This window comes from Microcaecilia unicolor, chromosome 6 (assembly GCF_901765095.1).
Source record: "Microcaecilia unicolor chromosome 6, aMicUni1.1, whole genome shotgun sequence".
In the NCBI taxonomy this organism is placed as follows: domain Eukaryota; kingdom Metazoa; phylum Chordata; class Amphibia; order Gymnophiona; family Siphonopidae; genus Microcaecilia; species Microcaecilia unicolor.
The window spans coordinates 202,222,076-202,248,010 of NC_044036.1; the positions used below are offsets into that span (position 1 = coordinate 202,222,076).

The 25,935-nt window shown below is 43.7% G+C and overlaps 1 protein-coding gene across 1 annotated transcript in view; it reads left to right on the forward strand.

Annotated features, from left to right (window-relative positions):
* Positions 1–25,935, forward strand: part of CDC73 (cell division cycle 73) — a 476,174-nt gene that overhangs the window by 447,049 nt on the left and 3,190 nt on the right. The window contains exon 16 of the mRNA XM_030205684.1: positions 25,254–25,395. Within this exon, the coding sequence (XP_030061544.1) occupies positions 25,254–25,395 (142 nt within the window). The remainder of the gene's footprint in view (positions 1–25,253; positions 25,396–25,935) is intronic.

The window sequence follows — 25,935 nt, forward strand, 5'->3', positions numbered from 1 at the left end:
TTCCCCTGTTGCCTTGCCGATCTGAAGCAAGGATCCCAGGTAGCAGCTCTCTTTACTTCCCTCCAGGGGAAAGCAGATGCATCCTTGCAGGCTGCTGACCTCAAGCACAGGGATGGGGCTTCAACACCATTCTCCCCTCTGAGCTCAGTATTCCCCTGTCGTTTCCTCTCAAGCCTTTCCGATCCCAAGCACAGAATCCCAGGTAGCAACTCTCCTCCTCCAGGACTTCTATTGTAGTTACAATATTCCCTTCATAGATGTGCTTTGGTCTTAGGCTGTTGCTTTCAAAGACCCTTCAAGAAAAACCACCAATTGGGTTTGTTTCCTGCCTTTCTGCATGTCTTCCATTTTCTCTATCAGTGCTATTTTCTGTTCTACTTATCATGCAACTTGCTTCCTTCTCTTCTATATACTTTGTCTTTTCAGAGTTCTTTTGATTTGGTCTTGGTTCTTTCTACTGTGTTTTGCTGGGAAGGATCTGTAAGGCTGTTCCAGTTTCTCTCTCTTGAATGTTTAAATCTTTTTGTCCTGCCCTATATTGGGGACATTGCTTTGTTGCGTCTCATTGGTCTGGACCGGTCTAATAGGATTATAACAGAATTAGAAAAGGATCAAAGAGCAATCAAAATGATAAAGGATGGAACTCCTCCCATATGAGGAAAGGCTAAAGCGATTAGGGCTCTTCAGCTTGGAAAAGAGACGGCCAGGGGTGGGGTGGGGGCTATGATTGAGATCTATAAAATCCTGAGTGGTATAGAATGGGTAGACGTTAATCAATTTTTCACTCTTTGAAAAAGTACAAAGACCAGGGGACACTCGATGAAATTACATGGAAATACTTTTAAAACAGGAGGAAATATTTTTTCACTCAAAGAATAGTTAAACTCTGGAACTCTATGCTGGAGGATGTGTTAATAGCAGTTAGCGTTTCTGGATTTAGTAAAGGTTTGGATGAGTTACTGGAGGAAAAGTCCATAGTCTGTTATTGAAATTGACATGTGGGAAGCCACTGCTTGCCCTGGGATTGGTAGCATGGAATGTTGCTACTAATTGGGTTTCTGCCAGGTACTTGTGACCTGGATTGGCCACTGTTGGAAGCAGGATACTGGGCTAGATGGACCATTGGTCTGACCCAGTATAGCTATTATGTTCTTATGATGCTATGGAAAGAAAGGTTATATCTTACCTGATAACTTTCTTTCCTTTGGTCCCATCAGACCGGACCAATCCAGAATCCCTCGCTGGTTGATTTTCATTTAGTTTCAAGCTATATCTTTGAGATCACTTATTGTATGTTGCATGTCTACTGAGTCAGTGAAATATCTACATGACAGAGTATATGCTGCAGTATCTGGTACAGTTCTGACTGGATTGAGATATTTGGTTTCAGAATTTCAGTATTGGCCACCAGGCAAACTTTGAGCAAAATGCTTGGCTATTCGAAATACTGAACATTCTATATGGCAGAATACCCTTAAGGGGCAGATCACTGGAACTATTGTCATTCTCTTTCTCAATCAGCTGGTAGGTCTGGACAGGTCTGATAGGACTAAAGGAAAGAAAGTTATCAGGCAAGACATAACTTTTCCTTCTGCACTTGAGTGCCTTTGGACACATTGGAAATATTGCTCACAAAAGAAAACATCCTTCAATTTAAAATATCCTCCAACATTGAAAACCAGTACTGACGTAGCTCTCATAGGAATGTCATATATGGACGTTTCCAAGAACTCTGAGATATCTAAACTGTCCATGGATAATATTGAATCTAGTCCACCTTCCTCAGGACTTTTTCTCCCTCTCATATGGTAGGTAATAACTCCAATTTCTTCTGGTGTCAAAATTTTTAGATTCTTTTGAATATGTGTTCTCGAGGAGACAAAAACTTGGTCTTGGGGAAATTTAGCAATCTTAATTTCTTACTCTTACTTTGATTTTCTAATGCTTCCATTTGTAAATGAAGGATTAAATGGTCTTTAACAAAAGATCTACTCATTGGTTGCTAGATGCATTGGTGTTCCCTTGTATACTTGACATCACATAATGGCCTCTTCCTACAAAATATTCCATGCATGGCATTTAAAAACTAAAAGTATTACTTTTTATGTCCAGCAGTGTTTTTCAGCCTTTTAACACTAGAAAACAGTAGAAAAGTGTCCCTTGCCTTATAAAAGGTAAACTTCTGTTAACAGTAGGTCTGGTGTATGGGGCTTCGTTTTTTTTTCTATTATTCTTGGCACTTATTATCACACCTGCAAAACCAATAAATACCTGAAGACATTTTCAGAAATAATGTGATTTGGATGTAACAAAAGAGAGGGAACAAAGTACAAACTAAAGTCCAAACAAAAAAAACAGCACCACGGGCCTTTAAAAATGGAACACAGTTCTTTAATGAATGAGCCTTGACAAAAAGACCCGACACGGGCCGTGTTTCGGTGACTAGCACCTGCGTCAGGGGTCACAGTGATGACGTGGAAAACTTGGGGAATAACTCGAATATATTCCTCTACAATATATTATTCCTTACCCCACGTCTCATGTAGTAAAAGCTACAAAGCACCAAGGCACTTTCACTTTCTGTATCATGAGACGTGGGGTAAGGAATAATATATTGTAGAGGAATATATTCGAGTTATTCCCCAAGTTTTCCACGTCATCACTGTGACCCCTGACGCAGGTGCTAGTCACCGAAACACGGCCCGTGTCGGGTCTTTTTGTCAAGGCTCATTCATTAAAGAACTGTGTTCCATTTTTAAAGGCCCGTGGTGCTGTTTTTTTTGTTCAGAAATAATGTGATGTCAAGAAGTTTGTCATGGAAATCAGCTTTTTCAATAGCAGAACCACAAATTTGAAACAGATTGCCAGGTTACCTGAGATTATGTAGTAGTTTGAACACGCATGGAATTGATCTTTGCTGATCAGCTGGAATACTGTATTATTTTGTTGTTGTTGTTTTTTTAATAGCAATTTAAATTTACAAGTGATAAAATAACTTGCCAGAAATACAGAGAAAGTAATACACAAGAATTATTTCAATCAGGTAATTCTATATTCCTCCTTAGACCACTAAATAGGAAGAGTGAAACAAGACAAGGAGATCAATTAAACAACACTAAACAAAGAAAAAAACGTGGTATTAACCTGATAATCCCCAGTTATTATTGGTCTTAAATCATTATTCCATATTGATCGTCTGGTTTGCTCCTTCAAAGCCAAAACTGTGTATAGTCCATTCATTTAATTGAAAACGTACTTATTGTCCAATGTTAATAGAAATAATACATCTGATTCCATTCTTTCTCTTCTAAATCCAGAAATTGTTTAACAGTGCAAACACTTAAGTCTCAATTCAAATCCCACTGATTAAGGCAATCCCAGTTTTCACAGGCTTCACTCCTTTTGAATTAATATTACTAAGTAATAATTTATATTACTAAGAGGAATAATTTAAAGAGGGAAAAAAAACTTCATAAAATTTCTGAGGAAATCTTTAGGAGTCATACCCGGAACTCTGGGAAAGAACAATAATCTCAATATTAATCATCTGTAATAATAATAATTTTATTCTCAATTTCTGGTCTTTTATCATTTTCAAAATCTTAACCGCTTCTGACTCCTGTAAAGCTTCATTTGTTATATTGATTTTCATTCTCAAAGGATTCGGTTATCTATGTAACTCACTAGTAAGATTATATCTGGAACGAAGTTATTTACTACCACCGTTAAGTCCCGAAGCACTTTCCAGATGATATTCAATGTAACTTCCATGAGAGCCAAAAACTCCAAGCTGATTCCTCTTATGGGTTTAGGAGTGGTACCGCCGATTCGGGTTCTGCTGTAAACGTCCTCCGTTTCAGCATACACTCATAACTCACTCTTCCACTCCTTTGGACATGGTGGTTAAATGATTTGGGAGCGATAAAGTTGTTTCCAGGTGCAAGAGCGTCGACGCTCCTTCGCCGGTGCTAATCAAAGGACTCGCCAACCCAGTCATCTGTGGACTGTTCATCCCGCAGCGATCCCACACTGGCTGCACAGGGGACAAAACGCTGGCCATCAGCGGCTGATCCCTGATTGTCCCCTTCCTCTCAGTTAAGGTAACTGCAATTGCAAAGAGGAAATTCAGGTAATCAAAGCAGAACTTCAGAGGACAGCTGGGCTGTTGAGCATACGAGCTTCAGGTCACCATCTCTCCACTCTCCCCAGTTTGGGACACTGTTAGTCTGGTTTCTCCTCAGAGGCCTGTCTAATATGGGTAACCCTTCAAGATAGCCCTCTAAGTCATTGAAACACAGAAGTCCCTCCACCACTAGAAGGTGGTGTCCCTTCAGAGGGGTATTTGTTTTATTTTAATTGTGTATGGCAAACATCACAAGTGTGCTTACGATCCAAGCACACTTGTGAGGTTTGCCATACTGGATCAGACCAAAGTCCATCAAGCTCAGTATCCTATTTTCAACAGTGGCCAATTTAGGTCACAAGTACCCAGCAAGATCCCAAAGAATAAATGCATTCCTTATTACTTACACCCAGGAATATGCAGTGGATATTCCAAGTCTTTCTGGCTAAAATGGATTGCTGACTTTTTTATTTTTTTTCAAGAACTTATGTAAGCCATTTTTAAACCCAGCTTTAACTGCTTTCACATTCTCAGCAAAAAACGTTCCAGAGATTTAAACAAGATTCACCAACTCAGGAAGGCGATTCCAGGCTTGTCTACCATGTCATCTGCTGTACAACTAGCAGTTGAGAATAAGGGCACAGATAGGAGAACCCTGACTGACAAATGAAGATTTGTTGAAAATGATAAGAAGAAAGGTAGCATGGAATTGCAGAGAGAATATTCCTGTAGGTGTGAAGTATAACCTTAAATGCTTGTAGTTGGGCACCACCATATAGCTCAGTTGTATTAGTTTGCAGTGATCGCCAGTTACTACTATCTTTATCTCTGATTTTGACTTTGTGTTATTTTCAATGCTCCAGTAGTATCATATGCTCAATAGAACATCAGCATATCCATCCCTGGTGAAGGCTTTATAGCCGAAACACGGACCGTGTAGGGTCCTAATAAAGTCTATTTGGAGTTCTCATTCCATGAGTTCTGACTGGTTTCTTGGATTGGATTTTCTTCCACTCTGCATTTGTTTTCCTTGTTGGATTTATGGAAGGTGTGAACCCCTTCTTTTTTCTTCTAGGATTAAGTCCAACATGCGCCTGTATGAGTTATTGCTGTACATTAATAAGTAGATTTTCATTCAGCACTTACATTACTTCCTAATAGCCTGAAACTATTTTCACAGTTTAATAATTGGGCTCATTTGCTTATCTAGATTAATTCTTAATTCCCTACCGTTTCCAGATTTAATTACAGAATTTCCAAGATGATTGTTTTGTCATAATTTTTAAGTGTGTGTAGATCTTAGGAAGAATATATTGTACATGAAATTTCTTTTAGTAAAAAAGAATATTTAAAACTGTTATATTTCAGGAAAGCTAGAAACAGCAAAAATAAGCTTGTTTATATTGATAGTGACTTCTCTGGTAGCACTAATGTTCTTTCATATCATATACCTGTATAGTATTTGGAGCCATTGATATACATGAATTGTGAACAATTTGTGTTCGTGTTAGGATTGCTAATATTTTATGAAGTGTAATTTTTTTTTCTTAAAGCTGCTGTGGGTATAACCTTGTCAAATAAGATGATATCTTTTCTGGCGTCATATTAAGCAACCTGCCTTTATACCATTTCTTTGGTTAATACTGTATATAGTTTGCTAGGTTGTTTGCAGAGCTCACTTTTGAATACTTCTTTTGGTGATAGGCATCAGAGTGTTCCTAGCCAATATGTGCTTATAGCACAGTTATAAAGATGTGACCTGGGAGCTCATTCCAAGATGGCGCTTTGAACAGAAGCTCTTGAGTTTGCTTCTGGAAGTTGCTCTAGTCTTTTACCTTTTTTTTGGTGCCTTCGCTTCGTCGTTGATAATGGGGAAGCGGAGGGGAAAGGTTAAGGAGTACCCCTCGGCTCCCGAAGCCGTTTCATCATTGAGGCAGACGACATTGCAATTTTCCAAACAGCAGCCGAGTCCTCTGGGTACATCGACCCCATCTGCCACTGTCGACGCGTTGACGTCGATAGAGAGTGGTAATGGGGCTTCCCTGAGCCCCATGGAACGCATAGCACCGCCGCAGCCAGGAAGTGAACTGCTTGAGGCAGCCCGAACAGAGACGGATACCGAAGTGGTAAGACCAGACCTGTTCGAGGGGAGGACTGCAGCGGCGGAGACTGGATCCCAGGGTCGAGAACAACAAATTCAATTATCATTGAAGGTATTACCGCAAGATATTGTTTCCAAACTTGCTCGCAATGAGACTCAGTCTCTCTCTTCCTTACGTGTAACTGGCGTGGTTAGACCTGCTATAGTGACACTTGAGTCACTGTGGGATATGATTTACAACATTCAATCCACTATGCAAAGTAATTTGAAAGAAAATACTTCTGATATTAAGACTCTTTCTGAGGCTGCTCTGATTCAAGCGCAAGTGACTGCACAGCACTCCTTAAAAATGGAAAAGGTGAGTACTAAGATTCATGAAATGGGGACTTTGGAAACGGCTTTGGTTAAGGACAATAATTTCCTACACAAACGTTTAGAGTACCTGGAGAACCAGGTCAGAAGGCTCAACCTTAGGTTTCTTAATTTCCCCAAATCACCATTAATTTCCCCATTAGAAATGGTTAAGAGATATATGATTGAAGTACTAGGAATGGACAAGGATACATTACCTCCCATCATACGAGCTTATTATATCTGGAATTTTAAGGAGACTGAGAAGAATCCCTCTGTGATGGGAGAGGGAATGAATCTTACTTCTTTCCTGGAAACTTCATTGGAAATTATAACTCAAAGGTCAACTATGCTGGTCACTTTTGTCTTGGAGCCAGATCGAAATGCTGTATTAAGACTTTCCCTAAGACACTTAGACTGTTTTTTGGCTCAAAAGTCCAAATTTTTCCTGACCTCTCAAAGCCTACACAGGTGCGCCGTCGGGCTTTTTTAGAACTATGACCCAGAGTTGTGGCATTGGGGGCAAATTTTGTGTTGCGTTTTCCTTGTATTTGCAATGTAATGCTTGAGGCTAAACAATTTCAGTTTATGGAACCAAAACAGCTTAAAGAATTTCTTGATGCGAGGGTGGATGTGAATGTTGTGCCTCTTCCCTATCGTAAGCTGGGGTTTGAAAACAGAGGAAGCTAATGTATGTTATATGTTTCTATTTTATTATTTGATTCTTGAAATCTTGGCATTAATTTCTTTATTAGTGGTCGGAAAGGCCGAGAAATTTTTTTTTTTCCTTAAACTATTGTATTTTTCAGTAAAATTTATGCCGATTGCTTCTTCACATTGTTTTGTGATATATTATAAATATGAATAAAATAAAAAGAAAAAAAAAAAGATGTGACCTGGGAATTGACTTTGAGACCTGAAGTATAGGTCCTGTACTGCAAGGCGGGGTATGTCTTCCTGTTTGTGACCCTTGAGATTATGCAATGGGCATACAGCTTCTTTAATTTAAATTTTCGCAAGCACCGGAGAATTACATTACATTAAAGATATCATTTATAGGCCACTTATACCAAACACTTTTAGATCAAAGTGGCTTGCAGCTAAGAAGTAGGGCATAATCCTTGACCACATAACAGGCTAAGCTTCAAGAAAAATGTTTATCAAATTTACATCTAGTGGACTTTTCCAAAATTGTATAACAGCCAGGTTTTTAGCACTTTACGGAGACATACATAACTAGTTTCAGATCTAATATTTAAGAGTACCTTATTCCACCAGGTAGCAGCGCAGTATGCAAATTGCTGTGAGAACTCTTTTATTTATTTATTTGTAGCATTTGTATCCCACATTTTCCCACCAATTTGCAGGCTCAATGTGGCTTACATTTGCCGTAATGGCGGTTGCCATTTCCGGTTAACATGATTACAGATGGTATTGCGTTAATGTGCATACATTCATGGTAACATACATGGAACATAATATATATGGAACAGATCATGGTATATATATATACCACGTGCGTACATACAAGGTGCATACATGTGCGTACATTGTGGTATTGCAAGAAGGTTCGAGTAATAAATTGGGTTGTAACATACATTAGGTCATCGGCGGTAGAGAGACCCTATTCGACATAAGGTTTAAAGTGGTAGTGCTTGATCATTAAAAGCAAAGAGGTTAAACAGGCGATAAAAGTTTGGTTTTGTATAGATAGTATATAATGGTATTGTTTAGTATTTAAGATGGATGTTGATGTTATGCCTTCTTGAAAAGATCTGTTTTCAGTAGCCTTCGGAAGATGGTTAGGTCTTGCGTTGTTTTTATAGCCTTCGGAAGATGGTTAGGTCTTGCGTTGTTTTTATGGCCTTTGGTAGAGCATTCCATAGCTGCGTGCAGATGTGCGAGAAACTGGTCGTGTATGTGGATTTGTATTTTAGCCCTTTACAGTTAGGATAGTGGAGATTGAGGAATGTGTGTGATGATCTTTTTACGTTCCTAATAGGCCTGACCAATTTACTTCAATTCTTTGAAGGAGTAAACAAACATGTGGACAAAGGGGAGCCGGTTGATATTGTGTATCTGGATTTTCAAAAGGCGTTTGACAAGGTACCTCATGAAAGGCTACAGAGGAAATTGGAGGGTCATGGGATAGGAGGAAAAGTCCTATTCCATATCATCAAGCTGATCAATCCATAGACTGGTGGGTTGTGTCCATCTACCAGCAGGTGGAGATAGAGAGCAAACTTTGCCTCCCTATATGTGGTCATGTGCTGCCGGAAACTCCCCAGTATGTTCTCTATCTCAGCAGGTGGTGGTCACACACAGCAGCAGCTCTGGCTAGGCCTCCAAGCCTAATCCTTAGGTTTTGTTGAGGCCTGGGGTTGAGGGCTCTTTTGAGCAAGTGCAAACCTGGTGGTGCCAGGTCCCTCCTTTTCTCCCCCCTCCCGCTGGCTCCGTTAAAAAAAAAGGCGTTTATTTAAACGTTCATTGCAGCTACTCACTGGGACACCAGTTCGTTACAGCTCGGAGCGGCAAGCAGGTAATTTTACCTTTTTATAGCGGGCAGGGGGTTCCCCGATTCTTCTCCTCGTGGCATATGGCGTCGGAGGGCGAGGGCGCAAAGGGTCGCTCCCCGGATCGCTGGAGCGCTTCTAGAGGGGATGCGGGGGTTTTACAGCCTGATTCGCCCTTGATGGGTGACAGTTTAGTGATCGATGAATGTCCCGGTCCTTCCTCCGGCGTGGCGGTTTTTCCCGCCATAAACGCCCATCCCCCGCTCCTCGCCTCCGCCATCTTGGCCGGCCACGCGGCTCGGACGGCTTCTTCGTGGGCCGCCCTTGAGGTTGGAGACATTAATGCCATGAACGCCCTTAATTTGGGCGACGGCGCAAAAGCGGCTAAGTTAAGCGCCGTTCTTCCCGCGCGGCTCCTTCGCGGAGTGTCGCGCCGGACGCCATTTTGGATGCGCAGCATGTCTCTCCCCCGCTCTTGCGAGCGCCGGTTGAGGGTGCATCTAGGGCTGTTGCCCAGGCTGCGGAAGTGCACAGTCTGGGGGGTTTCTCCCCCGAGTTTGTTTTGCTGCTGCATCAGGCTTTCCTCATGCAAAACGCTGCCCCTGCTCCCTCGTCTGGTAAAGAGGTTGAGGTTCCCAGAGGTAACGCCCTCGGGTTGATTCCCAGGCCTTGGAGGACTTTGTCTCCTCCGATGTAGATGAGGGCAGCGTGTCTGAGGTCTCCCAACGGTCCTTTGCGGATTCCTTGGAGGAGATAGATCCCCGCTCGGATGGAGCGGATGACCCCTCTGCAGCGCGGCTTTTTAGCCCAGAGGATTTGCCCAACCTGTTGTTACAGGCCATGGACACTTTGAAGATTTCCTCTCCGGAGGACGTCTCTCCCTCAGCCCCTGTTGGCTCTGCCATTATGCTGGGGACGAAGCGCCCGCCTAGAACCTTCCACGTGCATGATGCCATGCACTCCTTAATTTCGGCTCAATGGGATGTCCCGGAAGCGAGCCTCAAAGTGGCTAGGGCTATGTCCCGCCTCTATCCTTTGCCTGAAAGTGAACGTGAGGCCTATCTGTGGCCTACCGTGGATTCTTTAATCACTGCGGTGACTAAGAAAACGGCTTTGCCGGTGGAAGGTGGCACGGCCCTAAAGGACGCCCAAGACAGAAGATTGGAGGCGGCCTTAAGGTCGTCCTTTGAGGCGACTGCTTTAAGTTTGCAGGCCTCGGTTTGCGGTTCCTATGTGGCCAGGGCGTGCCTGACTATGGTGCAGCGGGCTTCCCCCTCGGATCATTCCTTGAGGGCTGATTGGCCGGCCCTGGAATCGGGCTTAGCCTATTTGGCAGACTTGCTGTATGATGTCTTGAGCCTCAGCTAAAGGCATGGCTCAGACAGTCTCTGCGCGGCGGTGACTTTGGCTGAAACATTGGTCTGCTGACCACGCCTCTAAATCCCGCCTGGCTAGGTTGCCTTTTAAAGGCAAGCTGCTCTTTGGGGTCGAGCTGGACAAAATCGTGACCGATCTCGGCACGTCTAAGGGCAAGAAATTACCAGAGGTCAGGGCTCGGGCTAGTACTCGTCCCAGTACCTTCAGAGGACGGTTGCAGGAAGCCCGTCGGTACCGCCCGGGCAAGTCGGGCTCCTCTGCCCCTTCTTCCTTCAAGAGGAATTTCTCCCCCAAGCAGCATTCCTTTCGCAGAGACCGCCGTCCCGGAGGTGCTCCCTCCGGTCCTCCCCCAGGGTCTCGTACCCAATGACGGGGCCTTGGTCCACGCCCCAGTGCAGATTGGAGGACGGCTGTCCTCGTTTCTGGGCGAGTGGACCACAATAACTTCAGACGCGTGGGTGCTGGAAGTCATCAGAGACGGCTACAAGCTAGAGTTCTGCCGACCCTTAAAAGACGGGTTCGTACTCTCTCCCTGCAAGTCTCCGGTCAAGCTGTGGCAGTGCAGCAGACCTTGGACAATCTGATCCGCCTGGGCGCGGTCGTTCCGGTGCCAGAAAGTCAGCTTGGCAAGGGACGTTACTCCATTTACTTTGTGGTACCAAAGAAAGGAGGTTCTGTCCGGCCTATCCTCGACCTCAAAGGGGTCAATCGGGCCTTGAAAGTGCGGCACTTTCGCATGGAGACTCTCCGCTCTGTTATAGCGGCAGTGAAGGCAGGAGAGTTCCTGGCATCCTTGGGCATCAAGGAAGCGTACCTGCATATTCCCATCTGGCCTCATCATCAACGCTTTCTGCGTTTTGCAGTCCTGGGACGACACTTCCAGTTCAGAGCCCTCCCTTTCGGGTTGGCTACTGCTCCGCGGACCTTTTCCAAAGTAATGGTGGTCATCGCGGCCTTCCTACGAAAGGAAGGGGTACAAGTCCATCCTTATCTGGACGACTGGTTGATCCGAGCCCCCTCTTATGCAGAGTGCGGCAAGCTGTGAACCGGGTAGTTGCTCTTTTGAGCTCCCTGGGATGGATCATCAACTGGGAGAAGAGCCAGCTGCGCCCGACTCAGTCCCTGGAGTACCTGGGAGTTCGATTCGACACCCAAGTGGGCAGAGTGTTCCTGCCAGACAATCGGATTGTCAAACTTCAGGCTCAAGTGGACCAGTTCCTAGTAGCCTCTCCTCCTCGGGCTTGGGACTATGTGCAGCTGTTGGGCTCTATGACGGCCATGATGGAAGTAGTGCCCTGGGCCAGGGCTCATATGAGACCACTTCAACAATCTTTGCTGCGGCGCTGGACTCCGATGTCGGAGGATTATGCTGTGCGCCTTCCCTTGGACCCAGCAGTGCGCAAGGCGCTGAGCTGGTGGATGCAGACAGACAAGTTGTCTGCGGGAATGCCTCTGGTGACCCCAGAGTGGATTGTCGTCACGACGGACGCCTCTTTGTCGGGCTGGGGAGCCCACTGCTTGGGAAGGACAGCGCAGGGGCTCTGGTCTCCTGCAGAGGCAAAGTGGTCTATCAACCTCCTGGAACTCAGAGCCATTCGGTTGGCGCTTTTGGAGTTCATCCCGGTACTGGTGTTGAAGCCTGTACGGGTCCTGTCAGACAATGCCACGGCTGTGGTCTATGTCAACCGCCAGGGAGGTACCAAGAGCGCCCCTCTAGCCAAGGAGGCTATGAATCTTTGCCAGTGGGCGGAAGCGAACCTGGAGCAGCTTTCAGCGGCCCACATTGCCGGAGTCATGAATGTCAAGGCGGTCTTTCTCAGTCGCCATACCTTGGAGCCCGGAGACTGGCAACTATCTGCTCAGGCGTTCTTGGACATCACGAAGCGCTGGGGCCAGCCGAGCCTAGTTCTGATGGCGTCATCGGCCAATTGCCAAGTGCCGCGCTTTTTCAGCAGAGGACGGGACCCTCGATCCCTGGGAGTAGATGCTCTTCTCCAACAGTGGCCGACACAAGAGCTCCTCTATGTGTTCCCGCCCTGGCCCATGTTGGGCAGGGTGCTAGACCGGGTGGCAAAGCATCCCGGCAGGGTAATCCGGGTGGGTCCGGATTGGCCCAGACGTCCCTGGTATGCGGACTTGATCAGGCTCTCAGTCGACGATCCTCTGCGGCTGTCAGTGGAGCAGGGCCTGTTACATCAGGGTCCCGTGGTGATGGAGGATCCCTCCCCCTTTGGTCTTGCGACCTGGCTATTGAGCGGCAGCGTCTGAGGAAGAAGGGCTTCTCAGACAAGGTCATCGCCACTATGCTAAGAGCGAGGAAGCGCTCTACTTCTACTGCTTACGCCAGGGTTTGGCGTATCTTTGCAGCGTGGTGTGAAGCAGGCTCACTTTCTCCCTTCACTGCTCCAATTTCTTCAGTGTTGGCGTTCCTGCAAGAAGGTCTGGAGAAAGGCCTGTCGCTCAGTTCCCTTAAAGTCCAGGTAGCGGCTCTGGCTTGCTTCAGGGGCCGCCTGAAGGGTGCTTCCCTGGCTTCGCAGCCAGATGTGGTGTGCTTTCTCAAGGGAGTTAATCACCTGCGCCCTCCTCTGCACTCAGTGGTGCCTGCGTGGAATCTCAACCTGGTGCTAAGAGCGTTGCAGAAGCCGCCTTTTGAACCCTTGTCAAGGGCATCTCTGAAAGACCTGACGTGGAAAGCAGTCTTTTTGGTGGCTATCACTTCAGCCAGAAGAGTTTCCGAGCTCCAGGCGCTCTCATGTCGAGAGCCTTTTCTGCTGTTCACTGAGGCAGGAGTGACTATTCGCACAGTGCCTTCCTTTCTGCCCAAGATTGTTTCTCGCTTCCATGTGAATCAGCAGCTCTGTCTCCCTTCCTTTCGTAGGGAGGACTACCCAGAGGAGTACTCTGCTCTTAAATATCTGGATGTGAGGCGAGTCATCATCAGATACTTGGAAGTGACCAATGATTTCCGGAAATCGGATCATCTGTTTGTCCTGTTTGCAGGTCCTCGTAAGGGTCTGCAGGCTGCTAAGCCTACAGTGGCAAGATGGGTCAAGGAAGCCATTGCAGCGGCTTATGTGGCCGCAAGGAAGGTGCCGCCTATCCAGCTGAAGGCTCACTCCACGAGAGCTCAGGCGGCCTCGATGGCAGAGGCCGGATCCGTCTCCTTGGAAGAGATATGCAAGGCGGCAACTTGGGCTTCGGCTCATACATTCGCCAAGCATTACCGTTTGACGGTGGCTGCACGGGCGGAGGCCCGGTTTGGAGCTTCAGTGTTGAGGTCAGGGATTTCAATGTCCCGCCCTGGGTGAGTACTGCTTCGGTACATCCCACCAGTCTATGGATTGATCAGCTTGATGATATGGAAGGTAAAATTATGTATAATCATACCTGATAATTTTCTTTCCATTAATCATAGCTGATCAATCCATAGCCCCTCCCAGATATCTGTACTGTTTTTATTCTGGTTGCATTTCAGGTTCAAGTTTAGTCTTCAGTTACTTCAGAAAGACTTCGTGTTCAAGTTTTTTCACTTGGATTCTTCAAGAGTTGAGACGAGTTTGTGTTACAGTGAGCTGCTGCATTCCTCTCCCCCCCGTTTTACGGGGCTGGATTGAGACATAAATTCTGCCGGCACTCCCTCCCGCTTCGTGCGGCTGTAGGGCAGCTTTGTACCCCTCCCGCTTCGGCGGTGTTAGGGTCAGTCAGCTCCTCCCGCGGTTGCGGTTGCAGGATAAGCCAGATCCCCCCGCATCGGCGGGTGTGGTGTCCCTCCCCCGCTCCGCGGGGATGAGCTGGACGGATTCCCCTCCCCCACTTGTGTGGGGATGAGCTGGGTTAATTCCCCTCCCCCGTTTTGGCGGTGGTGAGCTGGGCAGAGTGTCCCTTCGTGGGTGTAATTCTCTAAGTGCTGAGTCCTGCGGATGGAGCTTTGATATCGACATACTGAGGAGTTTCCGGCAGCACATGACCACATATAGGGAGGCAAAGTTTGCTCTCTATCTCCACCTGCTGGTAGATGGACACAACCCACCAGTCTATGGATTGATCAGCTATGATTAATGGAAAGAAAATTATCAGGTATGATTATACATAATTTTACCTTGTGGATTAAAAACTGGTTGAAGGATAGGAAACAGAGAGTGGGGTTAAATGGGCAGTATTCACAATGGAGAAGGGTAGTTAGTGGGGTTCCTCAGGGGTCTGTGCTAGGACCGCTGCTTTTTAATATATTTATAAATGATTTAGAGATGGGAGTAACTAGCGAGGTAATTAAATTTGCTGGTGACGCAAAGTTATTCAAAGTCGTTAACTCACGACAGGATTATGAAAAATTACAGAAGGACCTTACGAGACTGGGCAGCTAAATGGCAGATGACGTTTAATGTGAGCAAGTACAAGGTGATGCATGTGGGAAAAAAGAACCCGAATTATAGCTACGCCATGCAAGGTTCCACATTAGGAGTTATGGACCAAGAAAGGGATCTGGGTGTCGTCGTCGATAATACACTGAAACCTTCTGCTCAGTGTGCTGCTGCGGCTCGGAAAGCGAATAGAATGTTGGGTATTATTAGGAAAGGTGTGGAAAACAGGTGTGAGGATGTTATAATGCCGCTATATCGCTCCATGGTGCGACCGCACCTTGAGTATTGTGTTCAGTTCTGATCGCCGCATCTCAAGAAAGATATAGTGGAATTGGAAACGGTGCAGCGAAGGGCGACAAAAATGATAGCGGGGATGGGACGACTTCCCTATGAAGAAAGACTAAGGAAGCTAGGGCTTTTCAGCTTGGAGAAGAGACGGCTGAGGGGAGACATGATAGAGGTATATAAAGTAATGAGTGGAGTGGAACAGGTGGATGTGAAGCTTCTGTTCACGCTTTCCAAAAATACTAGGACTAGGGGGCATGCGATGAAACTACAGTGTAGTAAATTTAAAAGAAATCGGAGAAAATGTTTCTTCACCCAACGCGTAATTAAACTCTGGAATTCGTTGCCAGAGAACATGGTGAAGGCGGTTAGCTTGGCAGAGTTTAAAAGGGGGTTAGACGGTTTCCTAAAGGACAAGTCCATAAACCGCTACTAAATGGACTTGGGAAAAATCCACAATTCTGGGAATAACATGTATAGAATGTTTGTACTTTTGGGAAGCTTGCCAGGTGCCCTTGGCCTGGATTGGCTGCTGTCGTGGACAGGATGCTGGGCTCGATGGACCCTTGGTCTTTTCCCAGTGTGGCATTACTTATAAGGTCTGACATGTAGGTCGGGGCTTCCCCGTAGATGATTTTGTGGACCAGGGTGCAGACTTTGAACGTAATTCGTTTTTTTAGTGGAAGCCAATGTAGTTTTTGTCTTAGGGGTTTGGTGCTTTCGTATTTCGCTTTCCCAAATACAAGTCTGGCTGCTGTATTTTGAGCTGTTTGGAGCTTCTTGATGATTTGTTCTTTGCATCCGGCATAAATGACATTGCAGTAGTCTAGATGACTTAACACCATTGATTGTACTAGGCTGCGGAATAATTCCCTTGGGAAGAAAGGTTTGATTCTTTTCAGTTTCCACATTGAGTGGAACATTTTCTTTGCTGTATTTTTCGCATGGTCTTCGAGTGTGAGGTTTCTGTCAATTGTGACTCCCAGGATTTTCAGGTTGTCTGAGACCGGAAGTGTATAGACCGGAGTGTTTATGGGCTTGGGTTTGTTTGTGTTGTATTGTGAGGCAGGATAAGACATTGTGTTTTTTTCTGGGTTTAAATTTAGTTGGAATGCGTCCGCCCATGAGCTCATTATTTGGAGGCTGTGGGTGATTTCATTTGTGATTTTGGTTATGTCTTGTTTGAATGGGATGTATATCGTTACATCATCAGCATAGATGTACGGGTTGAGTCCTTGGTTGGATAGCGATTTGGCTAAAGGTGTCTGGTGCTCAGCAAATGGGGATAGCTTGTCAAATATCCGAGTGGGTGCCCAACTGGGCAGCAGTGACCATCAAACGGTTTGGTTTGATATAACAGCTAAAGTGGGGAGCGGCCACTCAAAACTCAAAGTCCTGGATTTCAAGCGTGCTGACTTTAATAAAATTGGGGAATACCTGAGGAAGGAGATGATGGGCTGGGAGGAAGTACAAGAAGTGGAAGGACAATGGTCCATGCTAAAAGAAGCTATAAATAGGGCCACAAACCTTTATGTAAGGAAAGTAAATAAAAGCAAGAGAAAAAGGAAACCAATATGGTTCTCCAAGCAAGTTGTTGAGAAAATAAAGGCTAAAGAGTTGGCGTTCCAGAAATACAGAAAAACTCAAGAAAAGGAACACATGGAGAAATACCGGATGAAACTGAAAGAAGCCAAGAGAGAGATACGACTGGCAAAAGCGCAAGCAGAAGAACAAATGGCTAGAAATGTAAGGAGGGGTGACAAAAATTTCTTTAGGTATATTAGTGAAAGGAGAATGACTAAAAAGGGAATTGTGAGACTAAAAGATACTGCGAACCGCTATGTGGAAAATGATAAAAAGCAAATTTGCTAAATAGATACTTTTGTTCTGTTTTCACAGAAGAAAATCCTGGAGAAGGACCGCGATGGACTGGAAATAGTACAAATGAGAATGAAGTGGATAGAGCACCATTCACGGAAGAAAGTGTGTATCAACAACTTGAAAAGCTAAAGGTGGACAAAGCCATGGGACCGGACGGGATCCACCCCAGGATATTGAGGGAGCTCAGAGTGGTTTTGGCGGGTCCTCTTAAAGATTTGTTTAATATATCCTTGCAGACAGGAAAGGTTCCGAGGGATTGGAGAATGGCAGAGGTGGTCCCTCTTCACAAAAGCGGTGATAGGGAAGAAGCTGGAAACTACAGGCCGGTAAGCCTCACTTCGGTTATTGGAAAAGTAATGGAAGTGATGCTGAAGGAAAGGATAATGAATTTCCTGGAAGCAAATAAGTTGCAAGATCCGAGACAACATGGTTTTACCAAAGGGAAATCTTGCCAAATGAATCTCATTGAGTTCTTTGATTGGGTGACAGGAGAATTGAATCATGGACGAGCTATGGACGTAATCTACTTAGATTTCAGCAAAGCTTTTGACACGGTTCCCCACAGGAGGCTCTTAAATAAACTGGAGGGGCTGAAGATAGGACCTGAAGTGGTGAACTGGATTAGGAACTGGTTGACGGACAGACGCAAGAGGGTGGTGGTGAATGAAATTCGCTCGGAGGAGGGAAAGGAGTGCCTCAGGGATAGGTGCTGGGGCCGATTCTGTTCAATATATTTGTGAGTGACATTGCCGAAGGGTTAGAAGGTAAAGTTTGCCTATTTGTGGATGATACTAAGATCTGTAACAGAGTGGACACCCGGGAGAGAGTGGAAAACATGAAAAAGGATCTGCAGAAGCTAGAAGAATGGTCTAAGGTTTGGCAATTAAAATTCAATGCGAAGAAATGCAAAGTGATGCACTTAGGGAATAGAAATCCACAGGAGACGTATGTGTTAGGCAGTGAGAGTCTGATAGGTACGGGCGGAGAGAGGGATCTTGGGGTGATAGTATCTGAGGATTTGAAGGCGACGAAACAGTGTGACAAGGCAGTGGCCGTAGCTAGAAGGTTGTTAGGCTGTATAGAAAGAGGTGTGACCAGCAGAAGAAAGGGGGTGTTGATGCCCCTGTATAAGTCGTTGGTGAGGCCCCACCTGGAGTATTGTGTTCAGTTTTGGAGGCCGTATCTTGTTAAGGATGTAAAAAGAATTGAAGCAGTGCAAAGAAAAGCTACGAGAATGGTATGGGATTTGCGTTACAAGACGTATGAGGAGAGACTTGCTGAACTAAACGTGTATACTCTGGAGGAAAGGAGAAACAGGGGTGATGATACAGACGTTCAAATATTTGAAAGGTATTAATCCGCAAACGAACCTTTTCCGGAGATGGGAAGATGGTAGAATGAGAGGACATGAAATGAGATTGAAGGGGGGCAGACTCAAGAAAAATGTCAGGAAGTATTTTTTCACGGAGAGAGTAGTGGATGCTTGGAATGCCCTCCCGCGGGAGGTGGTGGAAATGAAAACGGTAACGGAATTCAAACATGCGTGGGATAAGCATAAAGGAATCCTGTGCCGAAGGAGCTTAGTCAAGATCGGGAGGCGGGGATAGTGCTGGGAAGACTTGTACGGTCCGTGCCAGAGCCGGTGGTTGGGAGGCGAGGATAGAGCTGGGCAGACTTGTACGGTCTGTGCCAGAGCCGGTGGTTGGAAGGCGAGGATAGAGCTGGGCAGACTTGTACGGTCTGTGCCAGAGCCAGTGGTTGGGAGGCGGGGCTGGTGGTTGGGAGGCGGGGATAGTGCTGGGCAGACTTACACGGTCTGTGCTCTTCAGGGCTCTTCAGGTACAAATCAAAGTAGGGTATACACAAAAAGTAGCACATATGAGTTATCTTGTTGGGCAGACTGGATGGACCGTGCAGGTCTTTTTCTGCCGTCATCTACTATGTTACTATGTATTAAGTTGAAAAGGGTTGGTGAGAGCGGTGATCCTTGTGGTACACACATTCAGGTTTCCATGGTGTTGACGTTTTTGCTTTTGAGATCACTTGATAGGATCTTGCTGTTAAGAAGCTTTTAAACCATTTTAGTACGTTTCCTCCAATCCCGAAGTAGTCTAGAATGTTCGGGAGTATTTGGTGACTGACCATGTCAAACGCGCTGGACATATCAAATTGTAGGAATAGCACATTGTTCCCAGTTGCAATTAGTTGTTTAAATTTGGTTAGGAGAGTGGTTAGCACTGTTTCAGTACTATGGTTGGATCGAAATCCTGACTGTGATTCATGTAATATTGTGAATTTGTTTAGGTAGTTGGTAAGTTGTTTGGTTACCATACTTTCCATTAGTTATACTATCAGGGGGATGGATGCTACTGGTCGATAGTTGGTTGTGTCATTTAATTTTTTCTTTAAGACTTTTTTTGGGTATGGGTGTAAGTAATATGTTTCCTTTGTCCTTGGGGAAGAGTCCGTGTTGTAGCATGTGGTTCAGGTGTGACATGAGGTCTGTTATGAAGCGTTTGGGGGCGAACCTTATTAGATTACTGGGGCAGATATCCAGTTTGGAATGGGTTTTGGAGAATTTGTTGAGTGCTTGAGTGATGGTTTCTTCGGTTAGCAGATCGAAGTCATTCCAGGTTTGGTCTGCTGGGTGTTCACCGGGTGTAGGGTCCAGACAATCCATAAATTTTTCGTGATCAGTGGTATTGAGTGGTAGTATGGATCGAAGTTTTTTTATCAGTCAAACCCAGGAGGAAGGGAACTGTAAAGTCAAATAGTACATTGAGCTGTTTGCATAATTCTTTCAATGTACAGTAGTTAAAGGTGACATATAATTCAGTGCTCGACCACATCAAATCGTAAACATCATATAGCACAACTTGAAAACTGAGCGAGCTTCTTGTAGAAGCCAATGCAGTTCACACAGTAGTAGCTGAGCACTAACAAACCTTGGAGATCGAAATATAAGACCAGCCACTGTATTTTGCAGTAACTGTATTCTTTGATGGATCTGTGCACTACAGCCAACATAAATACAATTACAGTAATCCAGGTGTCCCAGTACTAATGTTGTACAATCAATCAAAAAAACACCTCTTTCAAAGCAAGATCTTATGCATCTCAGCTTCCAGAGATGCCTAAAAACCTTTGATGTCAACAAATTAACATGATGGTCAAATGTTAAGTGCTTATCTAATACAATCCCAAAAATTGAGACTCTAATTTATAACGTACTCCATTAAGTTGTCCTCCCCCTCCCCCCAAGAACATTTGATTAATACTGGCCAATATGTAGTTGTTTTTTTAAAGTTTATGATGGGAGTGAATTAAAGTGAATTCTTATTTTGGGGTTTATTTTTTTAATTATTGTTTGGAGCCCAACACAGTGCACCTGACAACAAATATAAAATGAGAGACTATCAACTTTATCAGCCTTTTCAGTTTTTCTTTCTTTCTTTATTTGTTACATTTGTATCCCACATTTTCCCACCTATTTGCAGGCTCAATGTGGCTTACATAGTACCGTAAAGGCGATCGCCAATTCCGGTATGAACAATTACAAAGTGATGTAGTGGTAGAATAAGGTTCATGTGTAACACACAATAGGGAATCGTAGAGTGGAAGAGATGTGTTAGTAACATAGTAGATGATGGCAGAGAAAGACCCGTATGGTCCATCTAGTCTGCCCAACAAGATAAACTCATATGTGCTACTTTATGTGTATACCTAACCTTGATTTGTATCTGTCATTTTCAGGGCACAGACTGTAGAAGTCTGCCCAGCACTAGCCCAGCCTCCCACCACCGGCTCTGCCACCCAAACTCCGCTAAGCTTCTGAGGATCCCTTCCTTCTGAACAGGATTCCTTTATGTTTATCCCACGCATTTTTGAATTCCGTTAGTTTTCATCTCCACTACACTGAGGGTCACTACGATAGACTGCAGAAGCTGCAGTTAGTTCTAGGCCCTCGGTGTGGCCGGCACACAGGCTGTCCTCTGAGCCTGGAACTTTCATTCGCTGCTCTGGAAGGAAGACCAACTCTCTGATATCAAACCAGACTCTCATGCTCTATTGACTTGTTGAATGAACAGATGACTCTTGGCAAAATTCACCACCTAGCCTAAACCCTTCGGGCCTGGAGTATGCCTCCGACTCCAAATGCATCAGCCAACCATCCAGTTAAGGATATACCTTGACTCCTTCCTACTTGGCAGCTCTAACTGTTCCTTATACTCCGACATGTACTCTCCGATCACTCACTGACAGTAGACTGGTTTTGCCATCCCTTGCCATGGCCAGATGGTAATCTGCGTACACTTCAGCCGTTTACTTTCTCTTTCCACATCGATACGACTGGAAAAATCATATACACTGTTCCGTACTATGTTAAAAAAAACCCACTTCTTTCAATTAGCATTTGGTTTCCTTTGATACAACGTTCAGCAAAATGTGAGACCTGGCGGACATCCTGCAATGTAGAACTGTTGATCTATGTAGGAATGTTGACTTATGTTTTATAGACATTGTTGTAATCTTTACATTTTTTTTTATTTTAGAATTGTATATTCTTGTTAATTTGAATGTACTGCTTGTTTTACTTTCCCATCATTTTATAGATTTCCTTTAAGTATTAAGTATGATACTTAGGGCTCTGTTTACTGAGCCGTGCTGTAGGTGCGCTGGCGTTTTTAGCGCACACTAGTATCTGTAGCATTAGCGCACGCTAATTTTTAACAAGCGTTAAAAATGCTAGCGTGCCTTAAACAGAGCCCTTAGTCATTGTAAACCGTTCTTATTTCCCCTTCAATTAAGATGGTATAGTAAAACTAATAAATGATAGAAACACATCCTCTGCTTGGCAAGGGAATACTGCCACGATTACTAACCTTTGAGGTGGTTTGGGACACCGTGCCAATACCATTATGCTTTTTGGTTTTGATTGTGTTGCAGGGTTCTGGCATTTAAGTTGGGTCGGTGGGGTATGCCTTTTTGAACAGGTTAGGTTTTAGTGATTTCCGGAAGTGTAGGTGGTCATATGTTGTTTTCACGGCTTTTGGTAATGCCGTTCCATAGTTGTGTACTTATGTAGGAAAAACCCATGCATAAGTTGATTTGAGTCCTTTGCAGTTTGGGTAGTGGAGATTTAGGTATGTTCGTGCTGATCTTGTTGTGTTTCTGGTTGGTAGGTCTGTGAGGTCTATCATGTATCCTGGGGCTTCGCTGTAGATAATTTTATGAACCAGTGTGCAGATTTAGACCTTTCATGAATGATCTGTGAGTTAAATGTTAGTATGTTGTGGATTAAATACCTGGGTCTTTGTCCTCTCAAAATTAGCATCAAAATATAACATTAGGTCTTCATCGAAATGAATTAGGATAATTCTTTACTCCACAATATTGATATTCAGGGTAGAGTGATAATCAGGAAAGCCCATGATGACAGGAATAAACATAACACAGGTTGGGATTTATAGCCATACTGGGTCAGACCAATGGTTTATCTAGCCCGGTATCCTGCTCCTAACAGTGACCAATTCAGGTCACAAGTACCTGACAGAAAACCCAAATAGTAGCAAAATTCATTCTACTGATCCCAGGGACAAGCAGTGGTTTTCCCCATGTCTCTCAATAGCAGATTATGGACTTTTCCTCCAGGAATTTGTCCAAACCTTTTTTTAAACCCAGATAACACTAACCACTGATACCACATCCTCTGGCAATGAGTTCCAGACCTTAACTATTCGTTAAGTGAAAAGATACTTCCTCCTGATTGTTTTAAAAGTAGTACCATGTAACTTTTTGAGCATCCCCTACTCTTTGTACTTTTTGAAAGAGTAAACATCGATTTACATTTACCCGTTCTTGACCACTCAGTATTTTGTAGACCTCTATCATACCCCCTTCAGCCATCTCTTTTCCAAGCTGAAGAGTCCTAATCTCTTAAGCCTTTCCTCATATAAGAGGATTTCCATCTCCTTAATCATTCGGTCGCCCTTCTTTGAACCTTTTCTAATTCTGCTATATCTTTAGTAAGATACAGGAAAAAGAATTGCACACAGTACTCAAGGTATGGTCGCACCATGGAGCAATTCAGAGGAGTATTCTTTTTTTTATTTTATATCACTTTCCTAATAATTCCTAGCATTGTGTTCACATTTTTGGCTGCCACCGCACACTGGACTGAAAATTTCATCGTATTGTACACAGTGACAACTAGATCTTTCTTGGGTGCTGAACTCTTAGGGTGGAACCTAGTATCAAATAATTTGGATTATCATCCCCAATGTTCATCACTTTGCCTCAATTTGCACTTGTCCACATTAAATCTCATCTGCCATTTAGGTGCCCAGTCTTCCAACTTCCTAAACTTCTTCTGCAGTTTTTAGTAATCTGCAATTTTAACAACTTTGAATAATTTCGTGTCATCTGCAAATTACCATCTCACTTGTCATTCCGATTTCCAGATCATTAATATGTTAAATAACACCGGTCCCAGTACAGATGCCCGCGGCACTCCATTATTCACCTCCACTGAGAGAATTGGCCGTTTAACCCTACCCTGTGTTTTCTATCCATTGACCAATTCCTAATCCACAACAGAACATTGCTTCCTATCCCATGGGTTTTTAATTTTCTCAGGAGTCTGTCATTGGGGCTTTGTCAAATGCTTTCTAAAAACCTAGATACTGTACATCAATCAGCTCACCTTTATCCACATGTTTATTCATGCATTCAAAGAAATGAAGCAAATTGGTGAGGGAAGACTTCCCTTGTCTGAATCCATATTAACTCTGTCCCATTAAACCATGTTTGTCTTTGTTCAATGATTTTTATTCTTTATAATGTATAGTTTCCATTATTTTGCTCAGCACTGACATCAGGCTTACTGATCTGTAATTTCCCAGATCACCTCTGGATCCCTTTTTTAAAATAGGCATTACTTTGACCACCCTCTAATCTTCAGGTACCAAGGATGTTTTTAACGACAGGTTACAAATCACTGACAGTGGATCTGCGATTTCATGTTTGATTTCTTTCAATAACCTGTGGTGTATACCATCTGGCCCAGATGATTTACTACTCTTTAATTTGTTGATTTGGCTTTGTACATCTTCCAGGTTCACGAGATTTCTTTCACTTCCTCTGCATCGTCACCCTTGTAAACCATTTCTGGTACAGTTAAATCTCTTTAAGGGATAAAATATTTAACAAAAACCTCCCACACTATCAAGTCAAGCAGGAGAAAAATAGTGGCAACACAAAAAAAAAAAAATCAGGAATCATACAAAAAAGTATATTACTAGATTATATATATAGAAAGAGAGAGAGAATGTCCAGAATGCTGAGGTGAATATCATATTGCATCATGTAATGGTCCTTATAGGTCGCATGACCTCTTATGGCCTACTCCATTTCAGGTACTTCAAGATTCACAGAGATTGCTTTCAGTTTCTCGGGATAGTCACCCTTGAAAACCATCTCTGCTAAGGCTCTGAGTGCCCCTTTTGCTCCTTGATGATCTAACGGTCCCAGGGATTCCCTCACAGGCTTTCTGCTTCTGATATACCTGAAAAGGTTAATAGCATAAGTTTTTGCCTATGAGGCAAGTTTCTCTTCATATTCTATTTTGGCCATCTTTATCTATGTTTTGTATCTAACTTGCTAGTTGCTTCTGGTTTTGATTTCTTCATTCGGACCTTTTTTTTTTTTTTTTCAAAATTCTGAAAGATGTTCTTTTATCTCTAATAGTCTAACTTCTTTCTTTAACCATGCTGGCTAGCTGTCATTTTCTCTTCGTTCCACTTTTATTAATTTGTGGAATACATCTGGTCTGAGCTTCCAAAATGGTAATTTTAAACATCCATGGCCGATTTAGAGTCCTAACTTTAGCATCTGATCCTTTTAGCTTTTTTTAAACCATTTTCCTCATTTTATCATGGTTACCCTTTTGAAAATTAAATGCTGCTACAGTAGGCTTCTTTAGTGACTGCACTCCAGTTAAGTCAGATTTGATCATGTTACGATCACTGTTTCCCAGTGACCCAATATGTTACCTCCTGTATTAAATCCTGCATTCCACCAAGTACTAGATCTAAAATAGCTCCTCTTCTTGTTGGTTCCTGGACCATTTGCTCCAAGAAGCAGTCATTTATTATGTCTAGGAATTTTACTTTCCTAGCACTCCCTGATGTTCATTTAACCAGTCTTTTTTTTTTTTTTTAAAGGTATATATATTTGTAACATTAAATACTTTTTTTTTCCAGTCAAAGCTTTTCACCTCAAGTACGATGAAGTGCGTCTGGATCCAAATGTACAGAAATGGGATGTAACAGTGTTGGAGCTAAGCTACCATAAACGGCACTTGGATAGACCTGTCTTTTTACGTTTCTGGGAAACCCTGGACAGGTAATGTTAAACTGAACAATCCATTACTAGCTACTCGATATATATATTGGGGGGTATTCTATATATAGAGTGGAATGGATTGGAATAAGCCTAATGGTTAATCAGTAACCTGAGATCTAGGGTAACTGGGTTGGATTCCCACTGTAGCTTCCTGTAACTCTAGGCAAGTTACCCTCAGGTACAGAATAAGAAGTGGCTGTATATAATATGATTTGTAATTAGAGAAAGACAGTCTATCAGATTCCATCTCCTTTCTCTTTCCCTATGAAGGAAATTGTTCTTCACCAAAAACACCTCACTTAATCTGCTTGGAAGGATTAGGAATTGAGCCTCAAAAGAAATAAATGTGGGAATAGCTGCCCTTTTGTGCTAGATGGTTTTGTGCACTTTCGGTAAATGGCTTAAGCAATTGCTCCCTCAAGTCAGCCATTCAAACCTTTTTTTTTTTGTTGTTTTGTTTTGTTTTTCTGTTAAACGCCACAAAACTTTAGAAAATAAAAATAATTTAAATACATAAGTAGCACTCGGCTCTATTCTCTC